Genomic DNA, 27662 nt, shown 5'->3' with positions numbered 1-27662 from the left:
GGTTAATACACAGGTAAACATTGCTGTACAAATGTAGGCTACAGTGTTATAAAAATAAAACAAGTTTCTCAAAATATCTGGCATCTTTGATTAAACTATGCTGAAGTCATGGCGTGAAATCAGTCTAATCCACTATTCTTAATTAACAATCTAATCAGCCTAGGCTATACTCAAGGATTCATGATACTCAGTGTAGGCTACTCCATCTATTGCCTTGGAAGTATTTGTCCACCAGATCAAGTGGTCCTAAACATTTCACAATTTTGGCAAAGAACTGTTGAACTGTTAAGAACCACTCCACCAGAGAGACCAAACTACAAGGAGGCGTCACTTCAGGTGGTCCAAACTGGCATAAAGAGCACTGTCTGCAACAGACAAAGATTTTTGTTCAGTTTACAGCCATCAATGTAGGCCTAAATTACACCACCAGTACTTCATATTTTTAGAGCAGTTTGAAAATACATTTCTTACATTTTAGTCAGGGTCCACATACAAGAGCAATTAGACTTAAGTGCCTTGCCTTGACAGATTAACATAGGCTACTGTAGAAGGCCCTAAGCTAAATAGGCATATTTTTACAAAAGTTATCTTACCGTTAGTGGAGGTTTCATCTGAGCCATCCATGCCTATACTGTGACTTCAGTGAGCAGCAGCTCTTTATATAGTGTTTTGGGGGTAGGTTCACACAATCTTTTCATTCAGCGAGGAATGAAGGCCATGCAGGTCTGACTGGCTGAGCTGGGTTCCACCTGCAACCTGTGTTGTACAACATACAGCCGCCCTGATGACGACGCCAAGTGTAGTCACTCACTCTCTGCACGTTGCTGGAAATGTTCTGAAGTATCAACTCTGTACCAAACAAAGAATGATGGTCCTTGCTAAATATTTATCTGATGTGTATATACAAATGTAGCCTATTATAGTACATAGTCTAATGGACTAATACAGCTAGATTAAATTCTGCACTAATGGCAAGGCAAACACTAGGCAGCATACTTTTGAATGTCTTGGGTTGCTTAACTTTGAGGCGCAATAGAACAGTAGTCTTGAATTATGATTCTTTATCCATATTCATAGATAATGCAAACATCTCACATTTTTATCACACACACTACTCCCCTATTCTGTTCCAACAGGGGGAAGGGGCTTATCAGCCTATGGCTATGTGTCTAGTTTACATGAGTGCTGTGCAGCACCAACCCCTTACTATTCACATTGATCTCCTTGGGAGAATGCAAGGATTTCAGCTAGGCAATGAAAATGACCTCCAATAACAGAATACAAATATTCCAATTCATATGAAAAGCATCAGATAGGTAATTATTGAAATATGTTTGAGACTTCATCTGAGAATTGTGTGAGTCTGACATTCCCCATGTTTATGTCAAAATACAGATTTCATTGCTGGCTACAAAAGTATTTTATTGAAGTACATGTTCTATAAATGAACTGCATGACATTCACCATCTCTCCTGGCAACTTCTCAACCTCTTACAGCAATAAAGCAGCAGTCACAAAAACCAGAAACTACTAGTGACAAAACTAAAACAGAACAAAACGGGCTGTTCTGTGAAGGGAGTAGTACACAGTGTTGTACGAGATCATCAGTTTCTTGGCAATTTCTCACATGGAATAGCCTTCATTTCTCAGAACAAGAATAGACTGATGAGTTTCAGAAGAAGGTTCTTTGTTTCTGGCCATTTTGAGCCAGAAACTAGCCTCAACTAGTCTAAGGCCAGTTTTATTGCATCTTTATTCAGAACAACAGTTTTCAGCTGTGCTGACATAATTGCAAAAGGGTTTTCTAATGATTAATTAGCCTTTTAAAATTATAAACTTGAACTAGCTAACACAAAGTGCCATTGGAACACAGGAGTGATAGTTACTGATAATGGGGCTCTGTACGCCTATGTAGATATTGCATAAAACATTTTTTAAAGCCGTTTCCAGCTACAATAGTCATTTACAACATTAACAATGTCTACACTGTATTCCTGATCAATGATTTTAATAGACAAAATATGTTTTTGAAAGAAAAGCACAAGGACATTTCTAAGTGACTCCAAACTTTTGAACGGTAGAAACGAACAGAGAACATCCTATTGTCCACAAACCTGTGTGCTTCAGATACAGCATAGATGTATACATTTAATCACAGTCGAGTATTAAGTTATGATACATTTTCTACTAGTTACACAATAGTACAAATATGCATGACAAAAACCATGACATGGATTGACACATACTAATGAATGTTGACATTTAATTGAATCAAATAGTTAATTGACCATGAACATAGAGAGTAGAGGAGCGTAGCACTGAGTAACAGTTATTGGATAACAGCTGAAGTGATGTCCAGCTATATGACATTGGTCTCTCTGCCCGGGCTGTTAGAGTAAGGAAACAAGTAAGCAGGATGAGACAAAGGCAGAAGATGTAGTACACAACCCCAACTATAGAAGACAATGTGGGTTGGAATTTCACTTTGATTGGAGTAACCGTTTGTCTCTGCAAGTTGCTTTAGATAAAAATTTAATTTAGCAGATGCTTTTATCAACTATAGAGGACCCTGGGTTTGGATGCTAGGAGCTGTGTGGAAGCAGAACAGAGGGATAATTGTCCTGTTTTATAAACAGGAAACACCTCAGATACCTGTACTTTCAGGAGGTGGAAGAAATGTATCATTCATGCAGTCTAAGTGAGACTATAAACATATAGGCAAACAGTTATTCACACAATGATTTCCGTTTAGAATAAATGTCTCTAAGTGTTTCATAAAGGTACAGCATTCTACCAATCAAATGCCTAGTATAAAGAACAACATTCTACCCTGTGCTTCCAATGATCTCTGATAATTCATATTAGAGTGAATTGCTCCACATGCATCATATACTGTGGTACATACAAAACAAACAGATATAGTGCTGCTTGTTCTAGGCACAGTGCATCCATATTACTTGATATCCAATGTTGTGCTACTAGTGCTTTTACAACTACAGTTTACCAACTGTATATGAGATTATCGCAAATATATCAATTGTAAATGGTATGGATGAATCTAAATAAAAACTGTTAATCTGCAAGCTTGTGCAAATGTCCAGCGTAAGAGAGTAAAATGGAGAGGTAAGAGGTGAGGATCTTGGTCTTCAGGATTCTTTTGGACAGGCTGAGAACTCAATGTATTCTCCATTCTGAAACACACAAGGGGAAAACAGTTAAGAGCTGAATTTCAAGCAGTACTGTTCAATACAAAGAGCAGCAGTGATAACATCAAATGAAGGCTTTTTGTGCAATCTCTGCTACTAATCAACAATGCATCTCAGAGTAAACATCTAACCAGGCGGTCATCATACCAGACAACACAGCTTAGAGGCCATCACAGGAACAAATCACAAAAGCCAGGCAGACTACAACTGCAAAGTTTTGTGTCACTGTCTAATCAAACTCAACCAGGCAGCCTTTTTGAAAACACCTGTTCAAGCCAGGCTACAACGAGTGATGCTTATGTAGGTCATACTCAGATGCAACACATCACCATACAATGAGAGGAGACAAAGGTACGACCACCACGCACAGGAGAATCCATAGAGCTAGCTGTGGCCATTCTAGACTTACCTCAGCATCATCTTTAAACAGAGGCTGGAAGTAAGAAAAAAAACATGTATTTGGACCACATGGCAAAGTTGAAACTACGTCCCTATTCTGTAGCCTACATGGTTTTACAAACCTATATGTCAAATCTAATTTATAGGCTACCTCTTGGAAGCTTCATGCCACACCATTCATTCACAAGCATGGATCATAGTAATGTTTTAGTAAATATATTGCTAATCTGATAAACATCTATAAAAACTCAGTCAAATCTGTTAATACAAGGATGAGATGAGACTCATTCTCATGTTGAAAAGTAAAATGACCGAAGATGGATTACCTCATTACTTTTATCTGACTGATGAGGAAAAACAGTGGTGACTAGGAGGTTTTTAATAAATAGGAAATTGTAACAAGTTGAAGATAGAAAAAAAGCGGATAATACAGTGTGCTGAACTGGTTTAGGTTCGTCAGACAATATAAACTGACAAATTCACTTCGTTTGATTTCAGTGAGCTCAAGTCGGGGAGCTAAGCTCTCTTAATTGAGGCAGAGATGAACGCTGTTGGAGGAGCACAAAGGAGAACCGTAAAGCTAGATCATAGTCCATCTCTTACCTGGGCGTGGTACTGGCTGACCTGGTGTAAGAAGTCAATCACAACTTCATTCCCCACAGCCTTAGCCTAAGAGAGAAAACCTAATGATCCATCTTACATAACTAGTCTGGTTTACTTTTACCCTACACATCCTTTACTATCCATGTTACATAACTAGTCTGGTTTACTTTTACAGTACACATCCTTTACTATCCATGTTTGTAAGTTGGAGAGAGGCTCCCAGTCCCAAACACTCACCACCTCCATCGGCGTCTGCCCGTCGTAGCCTGGTGTGTCCAGGTCTCCCCCGGCCAGGTGCCACATCTCCAGGCCCTCAATGTCAGCACTGGCTGCTAGACTGCAACACAGTACCAGATAATTCATTGGGAGGGTTGATATTCAAGAGGTTTCATGATAAAGGGACTAAACAAGCAATCAGATATCTACAGTAATAACATCAGGTTTTATAGCATAATCTTAGAATAAACACGCTATTTGATTCTGAATAGGACTGTGTGTGCTTGTTTGCTTCCAGAGAAAGGCCTTGCTCCAGTAACAGACAAAATATTCACTTTTTAAAAAGAGATATCAGTTAAACGGAGCAATTCAGGGTTCTGTGGTGGTGGTGATGTTTGGATGCTGCAGAGGTCTGAAGCTATGTGGTCAGGGAGCATTCCGAGTGTTTATGGCAAGACAACTAGGACAACTGGTCGTACCTGCACAAACTATGCAGGATCAGTCTTGGGCAATGCATGTGTGAGAAAGCGCTGTGTGTTTCTCACCTGCACAGCTCTGAGCCGGCATCCTCCAACTCATCCCTGGAGAAATGAGCTCCAGTCTTTCTCAGCAGCTTCACCACCTCTTTGTGTCTGGATGGACAGACACACACGCATAGATATGACCGACCCTTTTCAAATACAGATGCTATACACAGTGTACTAGAATCAAGAAAAAGATGAAAGGTAGAAAGAAAATCAACATCACACAGTGTGAGTCAGAGTCAACTGAATCCATAAGGTGGAACAGTACTGATCCATTGTTTGAGGTCTGATTTATTAGGACTGCAACGTGCATTAGTCATATTTCTAGTTTTCAAACATCTGCTGACAGTGACCGGTTATGGCACTGTGACTGGGTGCTAAACGAGTAGGGACAAGTTCCAGTTAACCACCCACACATGGAGTTTTAACAGAACGTGTCAGCAGTTTCAAGGATACACTACACAATGGGGGGGCAAAAGGCACAGCTCCAAGTTGGCACACTCCTCAAACAGAGACATTTCTAAAGATGGCCAGAACAAGGGACACTTTGAGATAAGGTTTAGCCATAGAGACAGTGGCAAGCCAAGGCTAATGTATTTCCAGTCCTTTTGTTAGAGACTAGTCACAGTTTCTATCATCCATGAAACTGAAGACAGACAGGTAAGACTGGTTCAAGCCACTCCACTCAGTTTCACTCCTTATATGGTCATAAGGAAGGTGGCTTTTGAAATGTGGTTTAAACTTAAAATGGCATAAAGCCTAAAAAACTAACAAATTCCATAAATTGTTATTTATTGCAAGTACTGTAACTGTTACAAAATGGAACATATTGCATTATCATAGAGACTTAGTGATTTTGACAGCGTAAGAGAGCCAGAATGGGACAAGGCTATTTCCCCAAGCACACAGGTGTCTGAGGTTAATTATGCTGCCAGGTTGAAAATCCCACTCTGCAACCCTCTGTCCTTCAGTTCCAAGTCAACATGGGCATGCCTGTGCCTGCCCTGCCAACGGTTTTCAGCCACCTTTCTCGGTGCTCGCTCTCTCTCTCTCACACACACACACACACACACCTGTACAAGTGTACACACTTGTGTATTTCTCCTTGAGGCACCCACAGCATTATATTTAAGACTGCAGCCTTGAATGTCTTACAGTCCCCAAGCAATGAGCACACGGCAATGTCAATGAATGATAATAAATACATGAAAATAACAACTTTGGGTGAAAATAAATACTGGCGCTATTTGCAGATTACAACTAGCAGCTAATTATTGTGGTGGCCTCAACTCCATCAGAACACCTCTAGTTTCAACCCCCACCTGAAAGACCCAGTAGCAGTCCCCCCTCCTGGACATGATAGTAATTTAGCAGGCCCAGACTCCCTGCCTCAGACACCGTAATGAGCTGCAGTCTAACAGCCTACTGTTTGTACACTATTCCCTCTAAAGACTGCCATGGAAATATAAGGAGGTTGTTAATGGCCAAAGGGGGATTTCAAATGCCCCACTTAATTCTGTGTGAATGATATCATTACTGTGTGATGCACACCCCCCTCCCTGGGCAGATAGAAACCATCAGTTAGAATGGGCTACTGGGGGCTTGAATCATAAGGGATGGGTGAACATCAACTGTAGAGGCAAAGCTTTTAAGTACATATCATACTCCATTTTCCAACACCCATCCCTCTATTCCTCAATGCACCTCAGCCACCCCCCCCAAAATGTAAAGCTCTCGTCTTGGCCCACATGTTAGCTCAATCCTACCTGAAGCGCACAGCATTGCGCAGGGGTGTGTCCCCATAGCGATCTTTGGCGTAGACAGTGGCGCCCTGGCTCAGTAGATATTGCACCACTTTGAGGTGGCCCTCACAGGAAGCGATGTGCAGAGGTGTACGTCCATCATAATCCCCCAGACTTAGGTTACTGCCCTGATGACAAGAAACACATCTCATACTGTATAGTTAAATAAAGGTTAAATAATAAATCAATATTACGCTGCCATCGTTATACTGTGTATTTTAAAACCATGTATTGAGGTATCAAACCCATGTAGTGAATGTTGTGCTACACATTGACCTGGTGCACACCTTTCTGAATGGTGACAGTCATCTCGAATTGATACTGGGTGGTTCGAGCCCTGAATGCTGATTGGCTGACAGCCGTGGTATATCAGACCGTATACAACGTGTATGACAAAACATTTATTTTTACTGCTCTAATTAAGTAGGTAACCAGTTTATAATAGCAATATGGCACCTCGGGGTTTTGTGATATACGGACGATATACGTTGAGTCGTGCTTAAGAACAGCCCTTAGCCGTGGTATATTAGCCATATACCACACCCCCTCGGGCCTTATTACTTAAATATATCCCTTATAAAATAAGCTAATTTCCCAAATAAGTATGTTATATAACATTTAATTGCCTGGAAACACAAGGCAATCATTCTCATGTCAAAAGTTCACTGCAAAGGAAGCCATATCAAAATCAATCTTTACATCTAACACAGTATGACTACTGAGTTACTGTCTGCCATTTGATGAAACTCGGCAGGTATCTTTGGTATGTACTGCACTGACCGGTTCAACCAACTGTAGCGTGGGACTGAGGGAGTAATACAAGCACACACATTTCTCTTTCACCCTGTTCACTGATGATATTCTGGGTCAATTTGACCCAATACACTAAATATTTGATACTTACACCAAAGTCATAAATCAAATAACATTTTAAGCTCATTTTTAGTCAAACTTCAGATCACTGTCCTTCGGCCTCTGAACATCACAAGGAAAACATACTTATATCCTTGAGATAGTCATGGTTAGACCTTTACTGCATAAAATACCATTTGTATCTAGCACAAAGGTCAAGGTCAAAGGTCAACTTGCAGGTCAAGTACAGAGTTTTTTTGTTTTACAAGTAAATTAACCCTACCTAGAGAACTAGATTAGGGGTCATTGTGAAAAAATGAAGTTAAATAGTATTTCAGTGTTGTTAAACTCCCTACTGGGTAAATTGACCTTCAACATAAGGGGTCTCGTAAAAGAAAATCAAATGTGCTGTATTCTTTTCACCAAGCAGGCTAGGTGAACACAGTCTTCAGAGTGGAACAGGAATAGATAGAACTGGTATTTAACATTGGATTTTGAGAGTAATTTGGGCTACTAGGCATCTATCTGCATTCTGCATTGAGCCAGTGAATGTAGCAGAACCAGTCAGGTCATCATAACATATGTGACGTTCATGGTGCAGTGCAAAGTCTGTGGTATCAGTATGGAAATGTGTCTTAGAACACACAAACATATGGTTTGAACTCTGTCCTACAGTCCTGTAATCATGTCGTTAGAACAGGTGTTTTCTTCTCCCCCTCCTGATAGTATGTGAGGTCAGTTGTTGCAGTGATTCTTTTTACTAACAGACATGTTGTATTTACGTATATGGTTCCTCACCATCTCCTTTATGGCATCCAAGGCCTCCACGTCTCCCAACATAGAAGCGGCACAAGCTAAGGTGGGGGTCAGAGCATCCCGGACAGCTTCTAGCTCCTGGAAACATCAGCAGAAAAACCATCAGCTGTCATGTCAATACAAAGACTGACAATCAGTAGAGAAATGCTTTATGTAACGTGTTGTAAGTGACGCCGATAAAAATACACTATAAAAATTGGATTTAACATTTTGGAAAAAACCCTACCGCTGGGCATTGCAATGACTTGAGAAAGTAGTTTTTGTTGTACTTCATTGGGAGCTCTGTCCTATCAGATAAGCCAGAGCCCAATGAAAACATGTTAGTTGGAAAGTAACCCAGCAGACTCAATGGTGGTGACAGTGTGTGTGATGTGGTTGGCTGTGCGGTGGCCTCACCTCCTTACAGCTGATGCTCAGGGACTTGGCGATGACCTGGATGAAGCGACTGTCGCTCAGAGTGAGCTTGGCCCCCTGCAGGTCAGCGATCATCTCTCCCCGTAGGTTCTGACTCAGCATCTGGACAGGTACAACAGAGACAACAAAGGACAGATAACACACAAACAGTCAACACAGACAAGCATGATCAAGGAATACACCATCATGTCACTATGACCTTTATCCGCATGTGAATCATCTCTGCCATCTATTGCCATTATTTTCTTCTTAAAATAGGACTAACACAGATGTCACTCTAAAGTTCAGGCTAATGTTGACATAGAAAAGCTTTTGAAGCGAATAAGGGGCCTACAAAGTGTAGTGAGGTAATGAGTGTGTTTTTACTGGTACTCCTACCTTTTTTTTGGCCTCTATGCTGAGGTCCGTCCTGGCCAGCACGTAGGACAGCTTGCACAGGGCAGCCTCAGGAGTCATGTCACAGCCTGCCACCAGTCCTGCATCACTCAAGGCCTGAGGGGATCAGGAAGACATGTTAACACACATCCATCCACATCATGTGCACTCTCCCACTCCCACTGAACACAGTGTTCTGGGGTACCTTTCCGGTGGCGTACGATGTGGTGACAGAACCCCTCAGACACTGGGTGCAGTTGACCATGATCACGCCCCTCTCTGTGGCATTCCGGAACTCCTCAAGCAGGTCAGCACGGTTGTCAGGGGCGTTTCCACTACCATACGTCTCCAGGACAATGCCCTCCATGGGCACCTGTAAGAAGGACTTCACCTGCACACACACACAGACACAGACAGCGAGATGAGCGGCCATCTCAGTCTGGCTTGTGGACAAAGAAGGAGTGTATGAAGCTAGGATCGGGTTAACAACCTGCCCAGAACCCCCTTCAACCCATCTGGTGCATATGTCCCCCAGGGTGATTCACTGGGTCTAGGATCTCTCTTTTAAAACACCAGCTCTGGCATCTGGAGAGGAGATGGCTCAAATGGCCAGGCAGGGGGAACCATTAACTTCAAGGTGTTCAGAGACAGCATCATTTCACTTGGCAATGGTCCTTAGACCTAACTTGTGGGAGGGAGGGAATCATAGCAAGTTATCTTCCATTGGATTTCGGATCAAGCGGCTAGCTTGCCAAAAATGTGTGCAACACAGAACCCCAAAATAAACCCCATGCTGGCAGAGACCATGGAAGGCAGAGGAGACACTGATGCATAATCAAAGAAGCAGATAATAGCAAATTTAAAAAAGCATCATGGCCAGTGTCGGCAGAGGGACCAGATTGAGACCGTAAAGCCATCCTCCCCTCAATCTGTAGCGAGGGAGGCGTATCTAAGTGTTTAAGTGTCTGTGCCAAGCCCCTCGTCTTTAGCAGGTAATTGGACATGCCCCATAACCCTGTCTCATTTTTCACTGGACTAAACGCCGCTGGCAGCCCCAAAGCAGCTCCCGGCTGTATGCAGACCACTTGGAACGCCCACACGATGCTGGTTCGTCAGAAAACACAGTAGGACCTGCATGAGAGGATTCACCACAACAGAGCTACAATGAAGACTTTTAGATAAATATGGCCCCAAATGGCTGTTCTGATTTAGTCTTTCTACAATAGGGTATTACTTTCACTATTACTGTATATCAGAAGTAGGAAGACTGTTGTGATTTAATGATGTGGTTGAATAGGCAACAGAATCAGGGCAGAGCCACTATCCACCCCTTCTCACCCCCACCCTGGGAAGCCTCTTACAGTCACAGCAGTGATGCCTGGGAAGAGTCTCAGCAGACCCACGTTACGGTTCATCTGAGTGCTCACTCTGAACCGCGAGGTTGTGTTTGCTCTCCACACCGTGTCCCAGTTAACTGCAGGGGAGAGGGAAAGAGTTCAGTGAAAACATCAATCCATCAGCCACGTCAAAGATATAAACACATAACAGGACAGACCCAGTATTACACCACTTGATTACTTTTAATATCCACTTCAGCATTGGCCAGAGGAGCCAGGTTAGGAGAATTGAAGGCATTGAAACTCCCAGAATCCACCTTGGTCACACGGTTGCCCCGGTACAGCTTGTTGTGGAAATACAGACAAACCTAGAGACGCAGATGGAGAATGAATGAAACCTCCTAAGACATCATTATTAAGCATATACACTGAACCAAAATATAAAATGCGACATGTAAAGTGTTGGTCCCATGTTTCATGAGCTGAAATAAAAGATCCCAGAAATGTTCCATATACACAAAAAGCTTATTTCTCTCAAATTTTGTGCACACATTTGTTTACATCCCTGTTAGTGAGCATTTCTCCTTTGACAAGATATTCTATCCACCTGACATGTGTGGCATATCAGGAAGCTGATTAAACAGCATGATCATTACACAGGTGCACCTTGTGCTGGGGACACAAGGCCACTAAAATGTGCAGTTTTGTCACAACACAATGCCACAGATGTCTCAAGTTGAGGGAGTGTGCAATTGGCATGCTGACTGCAGGAAAGTCCTACACAGCTGTTCCCAGATAATTGAATGTTCATTTCTCTACTATAAAGGCGCCTTCAATGTAATTTTAGAGAATTTAGCAGTACGTTCAACCGGCCTCACAACCGCAGACCACGTGTATGGCGTTGTGTGGGCGAGCGGTTTGCTGATGTCAACGTTGTGAACAGAGTGCTCCATTGTGGAGGTGGGGTTATGGTATGGGCAGCTATGGACAACGAATACAATAGCATTTTATCAAAGTCAATTTTAACGCAGAGATACCTTGACAAGAGCCTGAGGCCCATTGTTCTGTCAGCCTCTCTCCCCCTCTAACCCTGGTCTGGGAGTGCTGCAGGCACTTCATGTTTTTGATTTGACCTGCGGCACTCCAGGAACAGGGTTGTCTACCCCTGTACTACTGTTATAGTATATATACTGAGTGTACACAACAAGGTGTCGAAAGTGTTCCACAGGGATGCTGGTCCATGTTGACTCCAATGCTTAACCACATTGTGTCAAGTTGGCTGGATGTCCTTCAGGTAGTGGACCATTATTGATACACACATGGGAAACTGTTGAGCGTAAAAAATAAATAATCCAGCAGCATTGCAGTTCTTGACACAAAGTGGTGTGCCTGGCTACTACTACCATACCCTGTTCAAAGGCACTTAAATGTTTTGTCTTCCCCATTCACCCTGTGAATGGCACACATACACAATCCATGTCTCAATTGTCTCCAGGCTTAAATCCTTCTTTAACCTGTCTCCTTACCTTCATCTACACTGATTGACATCAATAAGGGATCATAGCTTTCACATGGATTCACCTGGTCAGTCTGTCATGGAAAAAGCGTCTTCTTAATGTTTTGTACACTTTGTACGCTCCCTTCAACAGTCACAGCCATTTTGTGCTATTGATTTAACAGAGCATATGACAAACCAATTGATAAAACACAATTACAATCACATTTTCCTCATATCTTCATTTAAAATGTATCATTCCATCTTTATCGATAGTAGCACATTGTCTAGATACAGCATTATATAAAGGCCCCAGAGATTGTGTACATTTTGTTACTCTCTTAAAGATAAACATGCTTTGACAACTCTGAAGTCTCATCTGGCAGTTTCAGGTCCTGTATTGCGACACTCACACCTTCATGCTTTACTGAACAGTCTTGTTAGACAAGTGGTTTAAGGCTTTTGGTGCCTATTGTCTGCCAACAAAGCTCACCCTCACACCTTTATCAATCAGGGAGGACATAGCCAGTCGCATCAACTTAATACCGAAGCAGGCTAAAAAGCTAGACAAATGTCAACAGCATGGACAATAGTATGAACACACATTCATTTGAGAGAGAAATGTGATATACAGTGGGGAGAACAAGTACACTGCTCAAAAAAATAAAGGGAACACTTAAACAACACAATGTAACTCCAAATCAATCACACTTCTGTGAAATCAAACTGTCCACTTAGGAAGCAACACTGATTGACAATAAATTTCACATGCTGTTGTGCAAATGGAATAGACAAAAGGTGGAAATTATAGGCAATTAGCAAGACACCCCCAAAAAAGGAGTGATTCTGCAGGTGGTGACCACAGACCACTTCTCAGTTCCTATGCTTCCTGGCTGATGTTTTGGTCACTTTTGAATGCTGGCGGTGCTCTCACTCTAGTGGTAGCATGAGACGGAGTCTACAACCCACACAAGTGGCTCAGGTAGTGCAGTTCATCCAGGATGGCACATCAATGCGAGCTGTGGCAAAAAGGTTTGCTGTGTCTGTCAGCGTAGTGTCCAGAGCATGGAGGCGCTACCAGGAGACAGGCCAGTACATCAGGAGACGTGGAGGAGGCCGTAGGAGGGCAACAACCCAGCAGCAGGACCGCTACCTCCGCCTTTGTGCAAGGAGGAGCACTGCCAGCGCCCTGCAAAATGACCTCCAGCAGGCCACAAATGTGCATGTGTCTGCTCAAACGGTCATACATGCACATTTGTGGCCTGCTGGAGGTCATTTTGCAGGGCGCTGGCAGTGCTCCTCCTTGCACAAAGGCGGAGGTAGCGGTCCTGCTGCTGGGTTGTTGCCCTCCTACGGCCTCCTCCACGTCTCCTGATGTACTGGCCTGTCTCCTGGTAGCGCCTCCATGCTCTGGACACTACGCTGACAGACACAGCAAACCTTTTTGCCACAGCTCGCATTGATGTGCCATCCTGGATGAACTGCACTACCTGAGCCACTTGTGTGGGTTGTAGACTCCGTCTCATGCTACCACTAGAGTGAGAGCACCGCCAGCATTCAAAAGTGACCAAAACATCAGCCAGGAAGCATAGGAACTGAGAAGTGGTCTGTGGTCACCACCTGCAGAATCACTCCTTTTTTGGGGGTGTCTTGCTAATTGCCTATAATTTCCACCTTTTGTCTATTCCATTTGCACAACAGCATGTGAAATTTATTGTCAATCAGTGTTGCTTCCTAAGTGGACAGTTTGATTTCACAGAAGTGTGATTGACTTGGAGTTACATTGTGTTGTTTAAGTGTTCCCTTTATTTTTTTGAGCAGTGTATTTGATACACTGCCGATTTTGCAGGTTTTCCTACTTACAAAGCATGTAGAGGTCTGTCATTTTTATCATAGGTACACTTCAACTGTGAGAGACGGAATCTAAAACAAAAATCCAGAATATCACATTGTATGATTTTTAAGTAATTAATTTGCATTTTATTGCATGACATAAGTATTTGATCACCTACCAACCAGTAAGAATTCCGGCTCTCACAGAACTGTTAGTTTTTCTTTAAGAAGCCCTCCTGTTCTCCACTCATTACCTGTATTAACTGCACCTGTTTGAACTCGTTACCTGTATAAAAGACACCTGTCCACACACTCAATCAAACAGACTCCAACCTCTCCACAATGGCCAGGACCAGAGAGCAGTGTAAGAACATCAGGGATAAAATTGTAGACCTGCACAAGGCTGGGATGGGCTACAGGACAATAGGCAAGCAGCTTGGTGAGAAGGCAACAACTGTTGGCGCAATTATTAGAAAATGGAAGAAGTTCAAGATGACGGTCAATCACCCTCGATCTGGGGCTCCATGCAAGATCTCACCTTGTGGGGCATCAGTGATCATGAGAAAGGTGAGGGATCAGCCCAGAACTACACGGCAGGACCTGGTCAATGACCTGAAGAGTGCTGGGACCACAGTCTCAAAGAAAACCATTAGTAACACACTACGCCGTCATGGATTAAAATCCTGCAGCGCACGCAAGGTCCCCCTGCTCCAGCCAGCGCATGTCCAGGCCCGTCTGAAGTTTGCCAATGACCATCTGGATGATCCAGAAGAGGAATGGGAGAAGGTCATGTGGTCTGATGAGACAAAAATAGAGCTTTTTGGTCAAAACTCCACTCGCCGTGTTTGGAGGAAGAAGAAGGATGAGTACAACCCCAAGAACACCATCCCAACCGTGAAGCATGGAGGTGGAAACATCATTCTTTAGGGATGCTTTTCTGCAAAGGGGACAGGACGACTGCACCGTATTGAGGGGAGGATGGATGGGGCCATGTATCGCGAGATCTTGGCCAACAACCTCCTTCCCTCAGTAAGAGCATTGAAGATGGGTCGTGGCTGGGTCTTCCAGCATGACAACGACCCGAAACACACAGCCAGGGCAACAGAGGAGTGGCTCCGTAAGAAGCATCTCAAGGTCCTGGAGTGGCCTAGCCAGTCTCCAGACCTGAACCCAATAGAAAATCTCTGGAGGGAGATGAAAGTCCGTATTGCCCAGCGACAGCCCCGAAACCTGAAGGATCTGGAGAAGGTCTGTATGGAGGAGTGGGCCAAAATCCCTGCTGCAGTGTGTGCAAACTTGGTCATGAACTACAGGAAACGTATGATCTCTGTAATTGCAAACAAAGGCTTCTGTACCAAATATTAAGTTCTGCTTTTCTGATGTATCAAACACTTATGTCATGCAATAAAATGCAAATGTATTACTTAAAAATCATACAAAGTGATTTTCTGGATTTTTGTTTTAGATTACGTCTCTCACAGTTGAAGTGTACCTATGATAAAAAATTACAGACCTCTACATGCTTTGTAAATAGGAAAACATGCAAAATCGGCAGTGTATCAAATACTTTTTCTCCCCACTGTAGTTGTTCTCATCTAAAAATGTGCAACTTGGAATAGGATGATATTTTGCCTAGATGATTCAACTACATTGCATTCAAAAACAAGTGCAGGTGACATGCAGTCAGGTGTGTGTGAGTGCTGCTCCAAGAGGTGTCCCTCCCTCCTCTACTCACCTCAGGAATGACAAACTGACCAGCGATCAGCAGCGCCCCCAACAGGTTGTCTCTTCCATCGTTCCTCATCTCATAGATCGGCACCTGCAAGAGGTCATACATACATCAACATTTCACCCTTCTGTTATCTTAACTATATGAAGCAGTTTAGCTGTAAGGATGGCAGGTGTACCTGGGAGCCGGTGAGGATGACAGGCTTCCCCAGATGCTCACACATGAAGGACAGAGCAGATGCTGTGTAGGCCATGGTGTCCGTGCCGTGGAGAATGACAAAACCGTCATACTTCTCATAGTGTTTCTGGAACCAAGAGACAAAGAGAACAGGATCAGACTTTAATCAAAGGTTCCAAGGTCAAAATGTGTAGCCTACATCTTGCCACAGGCTACTTGAAATAAGTACTGTATTTAATACAAAAGCTGTACATTACATTTACATAAAAGGAAAGGGACAACGGATTTTTACTTCAGTGAATGATGTGAAATTGGTGTGTTATTGCATTATAATGCCTCTGCTTATGTAAATGGTAAAAGTCAGGGTTATGGTTAATGTTAGGGTGAAGTGCAAGATAAATAAAATGACCACACCAAGTACCTCAATGTCCTTCCCAATTGTAGCCCAGTCATCTGTGGTCATATTGCAAGAGTCCAGCAAGGGGCTGTACTCTAAAACAGTGTACACTATCCTCTTATTTTGTTTACACAGCCTGGGAAAAGACAAGTTGAGTCATAATCATCCTATAACAACCAAATCTTCAGAAAACACCCAAAGAAACTCTGTCTACAACAGAGCAGACAGTTTACATTGAGACACATAAACAATCCAGGTTAAATAAATGTGGCTATTACATAAAAAAAGGAAATCCCTTTAGGGGTGTAGAGACACCTCTCTTTTTTTGTCTTGGTTGTTCCGCTTACTTTACAAACTCATTAAGACATGGAGCCGGTTCTGTTTACATGAGGAAAAGGCTGAAGATAAAGGAAAAGACTGAAACAAGCCTAACCTACTTTATGAAGCGAGACAAAGTCTATTTGGTTGGGCCTTCTGTTTCAGCAGCAGGGTGCCCAAACCAGTTCCTAAGCGCTGGGTGTGAATTACAGACATGAGGGAGGGGGCGACTCCCTGGGAAGTCTATGATGCTGTATGAGGAGTTACTATTTTGCGTGCGTTCTGAGGGGTAAGGGGTGCCTTTTGGGAGTATGGAGGGGGGGTTGAAAAGGGGTGTGTTCGAGAGCGAGACCCCATGTTCTAATTAGACGGGGGCAGCTCATCCTGGCCTCCCATGCATATTAATATGTCCTCTAGATGGAGGTAACGTTGGCGTCCCGTATTCTCCTGCTTGAGCTCTATTAAGAGATTGTGCCTAGGCTAAGCAGCTGTGCAAAGATTTTCCTCTTAATCTCCCTTTTTAAGACATGGGACAGGACACTGGAGGGCGGAGGGTGCAAACCATTGAACCCCCATTATTGGGGGTTCAATAGAACAACAGGGGAAATAGCAAGCTTACCCATCATCACCTAACCAAAGACACCCACCTAATTAGCCCTGGCTCCAGACACAATCCTCAAACATATGTTGTTGATAATATTAAAGTGATAGTGCCGCTGGAAACAATATTCAAATCACCAATTATTAACTTATCTCCTGGTATAGCCGACGGTGTGGCAGGGAAACGGGTATTAGCATATCGAGGGTTGGGTAGGATGCTGCCCTGTGGCCTGGCCTGCTAATGAGGAACAGAGTGGTGACAGGGGCAAATGGGAGGTTGGGGTGAAGGCTTCCCACAGGGAATCTCACTACTGCTTTTCACTCAGCTGTTAAACAAATCAACAAACCAACTTCCTACTCCAACACAATGTAAAAAATTGAATCAATGTTAGGATATATTGACATTAGCTTTGTCAATGTTATTTCAAGTCCACTGCACATGCTCACTGCAAAGCAAATATATAAAATAAATAACTCAGGCATTAGGGACATTTAATAGCAATGTTTGGTGACAGCTAGTACGTTAATCAACATTAACTTGAAGCCACAAAAAGGAACATAATGATGGTAATAATGAAAAGTAACCTTACAGAAGCAAGGAGGAAAGAGGATGATTGAATCAACTACTGAAATTACACTGAAAACCTAAAGAGACTGATACATTTGTCTGTGGGACGGAATCTGAATCCATACGTCCTATGAATCTCCTGTGAGACTGTTGAAGCGATGAGGAGTAGAAGGCTATGGAGGTGACATGGCAGTCCTCCAAACAAATATTACCATGATCCAAGCAGGCACAGTGCCACCATCCCCCCTTCACGCAAACAGCTTTAAAATAGCACGCTTGTGTAGTTCTCTTATCTGTCCCCTATAACCCAGCCCCACCCTGCCCCCTCCAGTCTCTATATCTGTGGGTCTGAACTGCTCTGAGTGGGTTTTAGGTGGAGGGACTGAGCCCTGTGCTGGTTCTCTGTGTAGAGATTAGCAAGCAGGCAGGCAGGCAGGGGCGCCCCAAATGCCCGCGGCATCGCAGGCCCAGAAAGGAGAGGAGGTTGCTGGGAGGGATTTGACCCAGGGTGCATTGGCCTGGGCTCAGGCAACCTCCATTTGGAGGAGCGATAGCCAGCAACCCTCGGATACGACCTGCCAGGACCATATTCAGCAGAGGGCCCTCTCGCTGCTCCTGAACACACGCACTGAGAACCAGACTACAGGAATCAAACACGCTCAACATAGAATAGACTCGCTCTCTGCCAGCGTGGCACCAGCAACTCCTTTCAGGCCTATTCTCTCTCTCTGGCAGCAGCAACACTCCTGGGGTTGCTACTGTAACATTACAGAAACGTTATGAGAACTTGACTGTTCTGCACTGGTTTTAGCTAGACATGAACCAATGGGAGTAGCTCCCTCCAGTGGGAGCGAGGTGTGGTACCTGAAGAGAGGGAATAAGGGTAGAATGTCAGGCAGGAGTGAACACCGCTACTGAAATGCTGCAGCACAACTCCCTGCAGGTTTGTGCTCCAATGATCACTCCCTGACAGGTTCACACAGACAACAGCAGCAAACTGTTCCTGCCAGGCACTGTTTGACACCAGGCGGGACGGATACAGAGGATTCAAACCACACAGCGTAGCGCAGGCACACAGTATGCTACCAGTATTTCAGGACCTTTTTGATAGTTCATCAGCGAGGTGTGTCGGCATCCTGTCAAAACAACAGACAGTTTTAGAGTGAAATGTTCCCAGGCATGCAGGGAATAGAAATGTTTGTATGATATCCCCTAACAAGCATTGTATATCCTGTAGGCCTACTGCTATGGAGGCATCATAGTGAACAGATTTTGGGGGAGGATGTCAACCTTTATCCTGCCTTGTAGGTTGAAAAAGCCCTGAAATAAAAGCTGTCAATGGTTATAAAACAGGAAGCAGAGCTTCAGTCTTGTGGGATGCAACGGTACCGTGGGCCCACAGTACGGTAGGTATCACGGATTGTGGGCCACGCTAATGGTACGGTTTCGCTATCTTTATATTTAAGAAAATAATAAAAACACATCACCCTTAAAACAATGAACTCTTTATTTTGCCTATAGACAAATCAAACTTTCCATCCAGAAAAATGGCAGCATGACTGACTAGTTTCTGTCTCTACTGTATGAAATCAAGGGAAGAAAAACATTAGAATTAAAAGTGCTTCTTCGCTTTGACAACCTGTAGCTCTTCATCTCCCAATCCAGTACATAGTGAACCGTCACAGTGAGTTAGCTTTGAGTTGCTCTGGAGGTCCAACTATCAGTGGAGAGCTAGATTGGGTGTCTGTGTCAATTCCTTTTCAATTTCTCTCCGTGATGTTTCATAGAGTTTGGGAATTCATTTTCTGCTGAAATGTGTGCGGGAGGGGACCTTGTAACGCAGTAATTATTATTATTTTTTTCATCAGGTGATGAAATCCCGAATCAGTAACCACTGAATAGGGCTGCAAATCTACAGCTATGAATACTCCCACTGCTATCGTTTTTTCTTTGTTTTTCTGAATTTTTCACAAATTGTTGTTGGAAGGCAGCAGCGAGAGATTGTTGTTTTGGCTAACGAGTGGACTCTCCTTGCTCCAGCTCACGGCCGGGTAATCACGGCCGGGTGATGGCGACGTAAATGACACACGTTAGAAGTGTTTCCACTCGAGTAGCCGACAGTGGCAAAGCAACGCTTGCAGACTGTACTTTGTTTGTTTATGGTCTTCTTACCCTCGTCATCGTATTGACCATTGAATCCAAAATGTTCCCACACAGCGGATTTGAAAGACAGCAGTGCCTCTTTAAATGTGCTTCTCTCTGTCTCGCTAGCGCTTGCCATTGTCACGGAGATGAGATATTTGTTTTTAGTTCCCCCCCCTCTTCATGGGGCCCCTTTAGAGAGGTTTCCTACTGAGAAGTCATTACAAATCGTCCATTAGTTGTTTAACAGGGAGGGGGTTGCGGTCACTACATTTTGAGACGTTGCTGTGGAGTAAAGTTTGTCAGCCCTCAGGAGCCCCCTAATGGCCACAAACAGCGCGTCTGGTTCTCTGGATCTGAATATACAACGTGCGTGTAGTCTGCAGCAATAAGAACATTTTGGAAATTATAGGAAGATGACAGGCATACCGTAATTCTGCTGTTCACGTGTGCATATTGAACCGTACGGGGCGTACTGAACGGTTCGATAACACACTGTGTACCGTTGCATCCCTACAATACACACTCATCTCCTGTGTAAAGAAATGGTAAGGGCGTGAAAATGTATGTATCGGTAGAACCGGTAGGTTGAGGTCCCCTTCGCATATTTCTATAAGACCAGTTAAAGACTGACTACTATTACTCTACTCTAATTTTATCATCATCTGTATCAAACTCCAAGCTCTCCATCTGAAGTTTGTCAGTCAAATAGCACAAGGTTGCGTTTTCTACAGTGATGATGTGTTACATGGATAGTAATCTTTTCACAGTTAGAATGATTGTACGAAGACTGTACAATAAAGTAAACCATGTCAACATTTAACTCTAGCCTATATATTAATAACAGCAAAGACAAAGTTAAAACCCCCAGAATAAACAGAAATAGAAGGCTGCAGAGGAGCCCAGGAGAAGTGGGGTGAGGGGGGAGGTGGAGTGTATGGGTGACTTACGGCAGGACAAGGGTGTTCTCCGGTGGGCCACTGGTGCTGTAGTAGTCGTACATACGGGTCTGCAGGGCATACTGCTCATCATGGAGGATGGGAAGCTTTCGCAGGGCCTTCACTAACGCATTAGGCTCTGGGGATAGCACTGTGGATGAGAGAGAGACAGAGAGAAAGAATGTGTTGCCATTAGTGTACAGAGCAACATAACTAATCAGAGTACAGGAAGGGTGAGCCCAATAATAGCCTACATAGATCTGAGTGTGGTGTTACTTTTGAAAAGAGGGTGGCAGTACGCAACATTTTGGAGCATTCAGATAGGAATATGCTATGTAGAACACACACTCTCTGACATGTAGAATAAGGTTTCACGTCAGCTCTATTCGTGGCATTTCTATCTGCAACGTTCAATAAGGTTTGGCTACGAAAGCGTTTGGCTATCGAATGTAGCCCAGGTTTACTATTCCCAGTAAATCATGCCTTGTATTATACTCAACCCTAGAAGCCAATGTAAGAATCACATCAATATGAAAAGCAGGCTCATCAAAAAGAAAGGAGGACCAAGGCACTCTTCATATAATTAATTAAAATGCCTTTATTAGTATGGCATGTTCAATAGAAACAGTTTTTTAAAAACCGACTCGTTTCGGCTGCATGGCCTTCGTCAGGGAGTACAAAAAAAGAGAATACAATGTCCTCTTTTGAAAGGCTTTTCCAATTAGCCCTAATTAGAAGAGGGAGTGGTTACCAAATCCACAAAAAAATCCACAAAAATCCCCCAGGCAGACCAGTCATTAGTGGTAATGAAAGTCTGACAGAACCCATCTCTAAGTACATTGATTACTTTATTAAGCCTTTTCTGATGTCACTTCCAGCCCATCTTCAAGATACCACAGATGTGTTGAACAAAATTAAGGAATTGAACAATATAGCTACAGCTTCCTTTTTAGTCACCATGGATGTGGAGTCTCTATACACCACCATTGAGCGTCAACAAGGTTTGGCAGCGATGCACCATTTTCTGAGTACCCGGCCTGAAACTGAGATGCCTCCTACAGAATTCATTGTCTCACTGACTGAATGGACTCTTAATCATAACATCTTTATCTTCCAGGAACGTATTTTTAAACAGGTCAAAGGATGTGCCATGGGAGCTTGCTACAGCCCTTCCTACGCTGGTTTGTACTTGGGTAAATGGGAAAATGACTTCATTTTGGATCCTTCTAATAACCATTTCTTTGACCGGATTATATGGTGGGGACGCTATATTGATGATGTTTGCCTGTTTTGGTCCGGCTCAGAAGATGAACTTATTTCCTTCCACCAATACCTTAACAGCATTAACCCTAACATCAAACTAACTATGGAGTACAGCAAGGATAACATTCATTTTTTGGACCTCGACATTAGTAAAAATGACAAAGGTTGTTTGCACACATCAATCTTTAGGAAGCCTACAGATGGGAATACCATTCTGAGGGCACACAGCTTTCACCCCAAAAGGCTAAAAGAGAATATTCCATATGGCCAATTCCAAAGAGTCCACAGAATTTGCGATCAGGAAACAGACTACAGTGTCAAATCTGCTGAATTGGAGAATCGCTTTTTGAATCGGGGCTACAGCGTTCAGGTCCTGAAAGATGCAGGTATAAGGGCTGGATTACTTGACAGAGAGAACTTGTTACGAAGAGGAGTGCCTCGTGATACATCAGAGAGAGTGTATTTTGTTACAAAATACAGCACTGAAGCAGAGAACATTAAAAGAATCATTAAAAATAATTGGGGAATCATCCAAAGTGATACGCTACTACGTCAAGTCTTTCCTGAACCACCAGTCATAAGCTTTAAGAGATGTCCTACCCTAAATGACAAATTAGTCCACAGTTATCTTCCGGGTGACTCTCAAAAAACTTGGCTTGACCACAAACCCAAGGGCTCTTTTAAATGTAACCAGTGCAACCATTGCAGAAATATTGCACAGAAAAAGTATTTTGTTGACACAGCTTCCAAAATGGAGTATTACGTCAAGCATTTCATTAACTGCAAAACCACTCATGTCATCTATAGATTGGAATGTCCACAGTGCAAGGTGTTCTACATTGGACGGACAAAGAGACGCCTTCAAGATCGCTTGGCGGAACACAAGTTCGCCATACGGGTAGGCAATGAAGACTACCCAATGGCAAAGCACTACAAGTCCTTACACCATGGCAACCCTGCCTCCCTACAAGCTATGGGTATTGATCATATTCCGGCCTCTATTAGAAAAGGGGACCGTCTTAAACAGTTAAACCAAAGGGAAAGTTTTTGGATTTACAAACTACAGGCCACTAAATACCCTGGTTTAAATGAAGATATGGATTTCTCACCCTTCCTGTAGGGTCGTGATAGGTCCATTTGCTGTCATCTAGTGGACATTTTGCTCAATTGCCCTCAGCTATGTTTAGACTGTTGTTCATGTTTTGCTGTGTTCTAGTGTACTATGGAATATATTGCTTTCTTATTCTAGACACTTCTCCCAGTCATATTTAAGGTTAGAACTACCTTTCTAAGTGTTCTGATACTTCTAGCTTGGAGTTGTATGCTTATGATAACATAGCTACAGTATTTCACCTTTTAATGTGTATATTATTGCTTACTAGGTCTGTCCAATTTTGTAACCACTCCCTCTTCTAATTAGGGCTAATTGGAAAAGCCTTTCAAAAGAGGACATTGTATTCTCTTTTTCTGTACTCCCTGACGAAGGCCATGCAGCCGAAACGCGTCGGTTTTTAAAAAACTGTTTCTATTGAACATGCCATACTAATAAAGGCATTTTAATTAATTATATGAAGAGTGCCTTGGTCCTCCTTTCTTTTTGATGACCAATTTACCCCTTTTACCAAAGAGCACCTTCTATCTACCAAAATCTACTATAGTGTACCTTAGTAGCGCTTCCCTTCCTCCTCTTTCTACTATGAAAAGCAGGCTGTTTGGAATATAGTTCTAATCATTCATGTATTGGGAAATGTCTTATATAACTCATCATAGGTCAATAGCCTACCAGAATATGCTAATTTAATAAACCAACAACAGAGCCTGGGTCTTCAATGGTGAAGTCAGTTACCACTGAGTGCCTATTTCCAGAAATTAGTCCCCAAGTAGCCTGAGTGGGAGAAGGCTGCAGGCTAAGTGTCACACTGGCACATGACTGCTAATGCGTTTCAATGGGAGAGATGAGGCACAGCAGCTGAGAGGAGTGAAACCTGAGTCCAAGCCACTGGAATAAACTGCTGACTAAAATTAGGACCTGTGAAAAGTGGACCACCAGCCACTGGTTACAGTAGATGGAAAGATTGCATATAGACAAATCTTGGGACTTCCAAACAGAACCTTTGGAATGGTGTGAAAACGGTAGACCTAGAAACTATGGCCATGTTATTTATGGTCTAGTGTTTACTCCAAGTACCATCCACAGTAGTGGATGCTGAATGAAATGAGAAGGGCTGGTTAGCCTAGAGATCTCATTCAGAAGACATTTGATCCAAAATGCTTGATAGTTAACGTTTCCTTGGCCCACGAAGGAATCTTCATTCTTTCTCCATTTCCCTTTCCAGGAAAATAATTATACAGGAAAGAGGAGCCTTTGGTTTTCCTTCCTTCCGTTTTAGCATCTATCTACTCGCCGGCTACCTGGATAAAGCACTAAATAAACTTTAGCTAGTGCTAAATATGGCTGCTAGAATCTTGACTAGAACCCCCAAAAATGTATCATATTACTTCAGTGCTAGCCTCTCTACACCTTCTTCCTGTTAATGCTAGGGCTGATTTCAAGATGTTACTGCTAAACTACAAAGCACTACATGGACGTTCTCATACTCATCTCTCCGATTTGGCCCTGCCATACATACTTACACATACGCTACGGTCACAAGACACAGTCCTCCTTATTGTCCCTAGACTTTCTAAGCAAACATCTGGAGGCAGGGCTTTCACCTATAGAGCTACAGTTTAATGGAATGGTCTGTCTCTCCATGTGAGACGCAGACTTGGTCTCGAACTTAAGTCTTTACTGAAGACTCATCTCTTCAGAAGGTCCTATGATTGAGTGTAGGTGAACGGCAAGGCACTGGAGTGATGAACCGCCCTTGCCGTCTCCCCACTGGGACTCTCTGCCACTATTACGGGGGCTGAGCGTTTCTCTCTCCAAAGACTGGAGTTGAAAAGATGGGCAGATAAAAGTTCCAGTGTTGTATTGGAAATGTAATTATCTTTCTAAGGGTGTGTGGATGAAAGCTCCTGATTCAGCTGATCTTTTCCTCAAATTCACATTCTAAACTGGCAAAGGTTTGTGGTGAACACGATCATTTAGGTCAACTGGGACTGATTGGACAGTTAAGTACTAAAACAAACAATACTTTTGGTTATCTTGTACCCTAAACAAACATAATATTATGAAGCTGAGTCCTGCTGTTGCCTAATTTTGTACGTCATAGCTAGTTAATCATTAGTTGACCGTTAGGGCAGTACACATCCATCCACAGTGTGTGTGTTCTCAAATCCATCATACAATCTTTACTAACCATGCATGGACAAACATGATCATGATCTTCAAGGTGCAACGAATATATGTTGCAAGAAGTTCACATGACCTTCTACAGCAGGATTCCCCTACTGGCAGCCCAAATGTGTCCGGTTTTATTCCCCCCAACGTTTCCAGAAGAAAAATTTTATTTTTTTATGCTTATTGTTGGGCTCCCGAGTGGCGCAGTGGTCTAAGGCATCTCAGTGATAGCCCCGTCAGACCCTGGTTCGATTCCAGGCTGTATCGCAACCGGCCGTGATTGGGACTCCCATAGACAAATAAGAATCTGTTCTTAAAGGACTTAAATAAAAGGTTAAATAAAAAAAATCAACTGTAAAAACACCAGGAAATCAGCTCAAGTGCCTTAAATTTTGTAACTGTGTTCCCAAGTATTCCCACGCGTAATAGAGAGACACGTGATCATATACAACAACGATTCATGTTAGAAATGACTGTCACATATTATCTCTGTTTGGGCTTCTTGTTTATCAATTTGCAGTTATTTGTAAATATGTTCCACCCTACGACCATCCGCGGCTGAATCTAGTTGATGATCAAATCAAATCAAGTTTATTTTATATAGCCCTTCGTACATCAGCTAATATCTCGAAGTGCTGTACAGAAACCCAGCCTAAAACCCCAAACAGCAAGCAATGCAGGTGTAGAAGCACGGTGGCTAGGAAAAACTCCCTAGAAAGGCCAAAACCTAGGAAGAAACCTAGAGAGGAACCAGGCTATGAGGGGTGGCCAGTCCTCTTCTGGCTGTGCCGGGTGGGGATTATAACAGAACTATGCCAAGATGTTCAAAATGTTCATAAGTGACAAGCATGGTCAAATAATAAATCATGAATAATTTTTAGTTGGCTTTTCATAGCCGATCATTAAGAGTTGAAAACAGCAGGTCTGGGACAGGTGGCGGTTCCATGATCCCTGTTCTACAGGTAGATAATTACGTCTAAGTGTTTTATTATTATAATTTACAAAACAAGTGTAGCAGCAGTTTAATTTGACACTCACGAGACGCGACCCCTGAGTGCAGGGGGTGTATTCATAACGTCTCGCAACGGAAACAGTTTACCGTTTAAGAACCAAACGGGAGGAAACGGAGAGGGACCTACCAGAATTTGACCAATATAAACTTAAATCGTTTCCGTTGCAATAGTTTTTTGTTTGGAGTAAATGGTTTCTGTTGCAAAATGTTTCGTCTGTGTAATGAATACACTGCGACTGTAGCTAGCAAGTTTCCTCCATCAACACGCGTCACACAGCATCATTCAAATCAAATAAATGTACTTTGTTTGGGCAACAACAAATACATTTTAAAAGTACCGGTCAAAACCTCTTTACCGTTATTATGATACATCATCCCGATAGTTCCTCCGGTGTTGATGACCAAGACTCGCGCTTCAGCACAGAGGCTCACATCCAGAGACTCAACACTGTTGCTGCTCGATAACCTACTCCGTCGGCCTGGCTGTGCAACATTGCTCCGGTAAACAGAAGTCTGCGATTTGAACACATCAGACTGATCAGGTTGACTCAACCTTGAATGGGACAAAGCTCTAGCGAGAGAGGTCATTTCTGAAGCTGGAGACGGACATGAGGTAGATTTTTTACATTCCGCCATGATTCCTAGACAGCGGGGGAAGTGTGCAAGTCAAACCAAGAGGGATGTTCTTAAAGTGACAGACTGCTACCAATGACAGAGGGTGCTGTGAAGTGCCAAAACGCAATTTACAGAGAAACGTAGCTATATCAGAACTGTAATGTTACTAATCTGCTTGATTGTATTATAAACCTAAGCAAATATAATGATTCACAATGATAATATTGCCCCAAATGTTTTTCCAAGTTAAAACAATGCACATGCAATGCAATGATAACAGTGAGACTAACACCATGCCCAAACCAGACCCGCGCCATCGTGCGCAAATTGATTATGTCCACCCAGACCGCGATCACGACACTGAAATATCAAAACAAACTCTGTACCAATTATATTAATTTGGGGACAGGTCGAAAAGCATTAAACATTTATGAGAATTTAGCTAGCTAGCTTGCAGTTACTAGCTAATTTGGCCTGGGATATAAACGTTGCTGTTATTTTACCTGAAATGCACAAGGTCCTCTACGCCGACAATTGATCCACACATAAAACGGTCAACGGAATCGTTTCTAGTCATCTCTCCTCCTTCCAGGCTTTTTCTTCTTTGGACTTTATATGGCAATTGGCATCTAACTTTCATAATAAGTTGTATTACCACTACCGACCGACCTCAGTTCATCTTTCAATCACCCACGTGAGTATAACCAATGTGGAGATGGCATGTGGGTATCTGCTTCTATAAACCAAT

The 27662-nt window shown here is 43.0% G+C and overlaps 1 protein-coding gene across 4 annotated transcripts; it reads right to left on the bottom strand.

Moving 5' to 3' along the window:
• Positions 1 to 1991: 1991 nt before the first annotated feature.
• On the bottom strand, positions 1992 to 26967 carry LOC120060323 (60 kDa lysophospholipase-like). 4 transcript variants are annotated; one of them, XM_039009529.1, is made up of 18 exons: positions 26656 to 26967; positions 20754 to 20892; positions 18762 to 18797; positions 16200 to 16311; positions 15780 to 15905; positions 15608 to 15691; positions 10786 to 10912; positions 10569 to 10681; positions 9413 to 9598; positions 9211 to 9324; positions 8815 to 8934; positions 8401 to 8496; positions 6715 to 6878; positions 4970 to 5056; positions 4446 to 4545; positions 4209 to 4274; positions 3616 to 3639; positions 1992 to 3191 (listed from the first exon to the last, which is right to left on the bottom strand). In XM_039009529.1, exons 1-18 carry the CDS (start codon positions 26933 to 26935, stop codon positions 3147 to 3149), a joined length of 2019 nt encoding a protein of 672 aa, XP_038865457.1. In that variant the 5' UTR covers positions 26936 to 26967; the 3' UTR covers positions 1992 to 3146. The 4 variants fall into 4 exon arrangements, with proteins under 4 accessions (XP_038865457.1, XP_038865458.1, XP_038865459.1 ...); XM_039009530.1 differs by lacking the exon at positions 3616 to 3639; XM_039009531.1 differs by lacking the exon at positions 18762 to 18797.
• Between the last annotated feature and the right edge of the window lie 695 nt (positions 26968 to 27662).

This window comes from Salvelinus namaycush, chromosome 15, assembly GCF_016432855.1.
Source record: "Salvelinus namaycush isolate Seneca chromosome 15, SaNama_1.0, whole genome shotgun sequence".
In the NCBI taxonomy this organism is placed as follows: Eukaryota; Metazoa; Chordata; class Actinopteri; order Salmoniformes; family Salmonidae; genus Salvelinus; species Salvelinus namaycush.
This window is presented reverse-complemented; position numbering and strand designations above follow the sequence as displayed.

Excerpts from the sequence above, each read along its gene's own strand:
- LOC120060323 (XM_039009529.1), bottom strand. The coding sequence starts at position 26,935 with ATGGCGGAATGTAAAAAATCTACCTCATGTCCGTCTCCAGCTTCAGAA. Across the intron at positions 9,599-10,568 it reads CAGGCATCACTGCTGTGACT|GTGAAGTCCTTCTTACAGGT; the intron begins GTAAGAGGCTTC and ends GTGTGTGTGCAG. Across the intron at positions 5,057-6,714 it reads CGCAATGCTGTGCGCTTCAG|ACACAAAGAGGTGGTGAAGC; the intron begins GTAGGATTGAGC and ends CTGTCCATCCAG.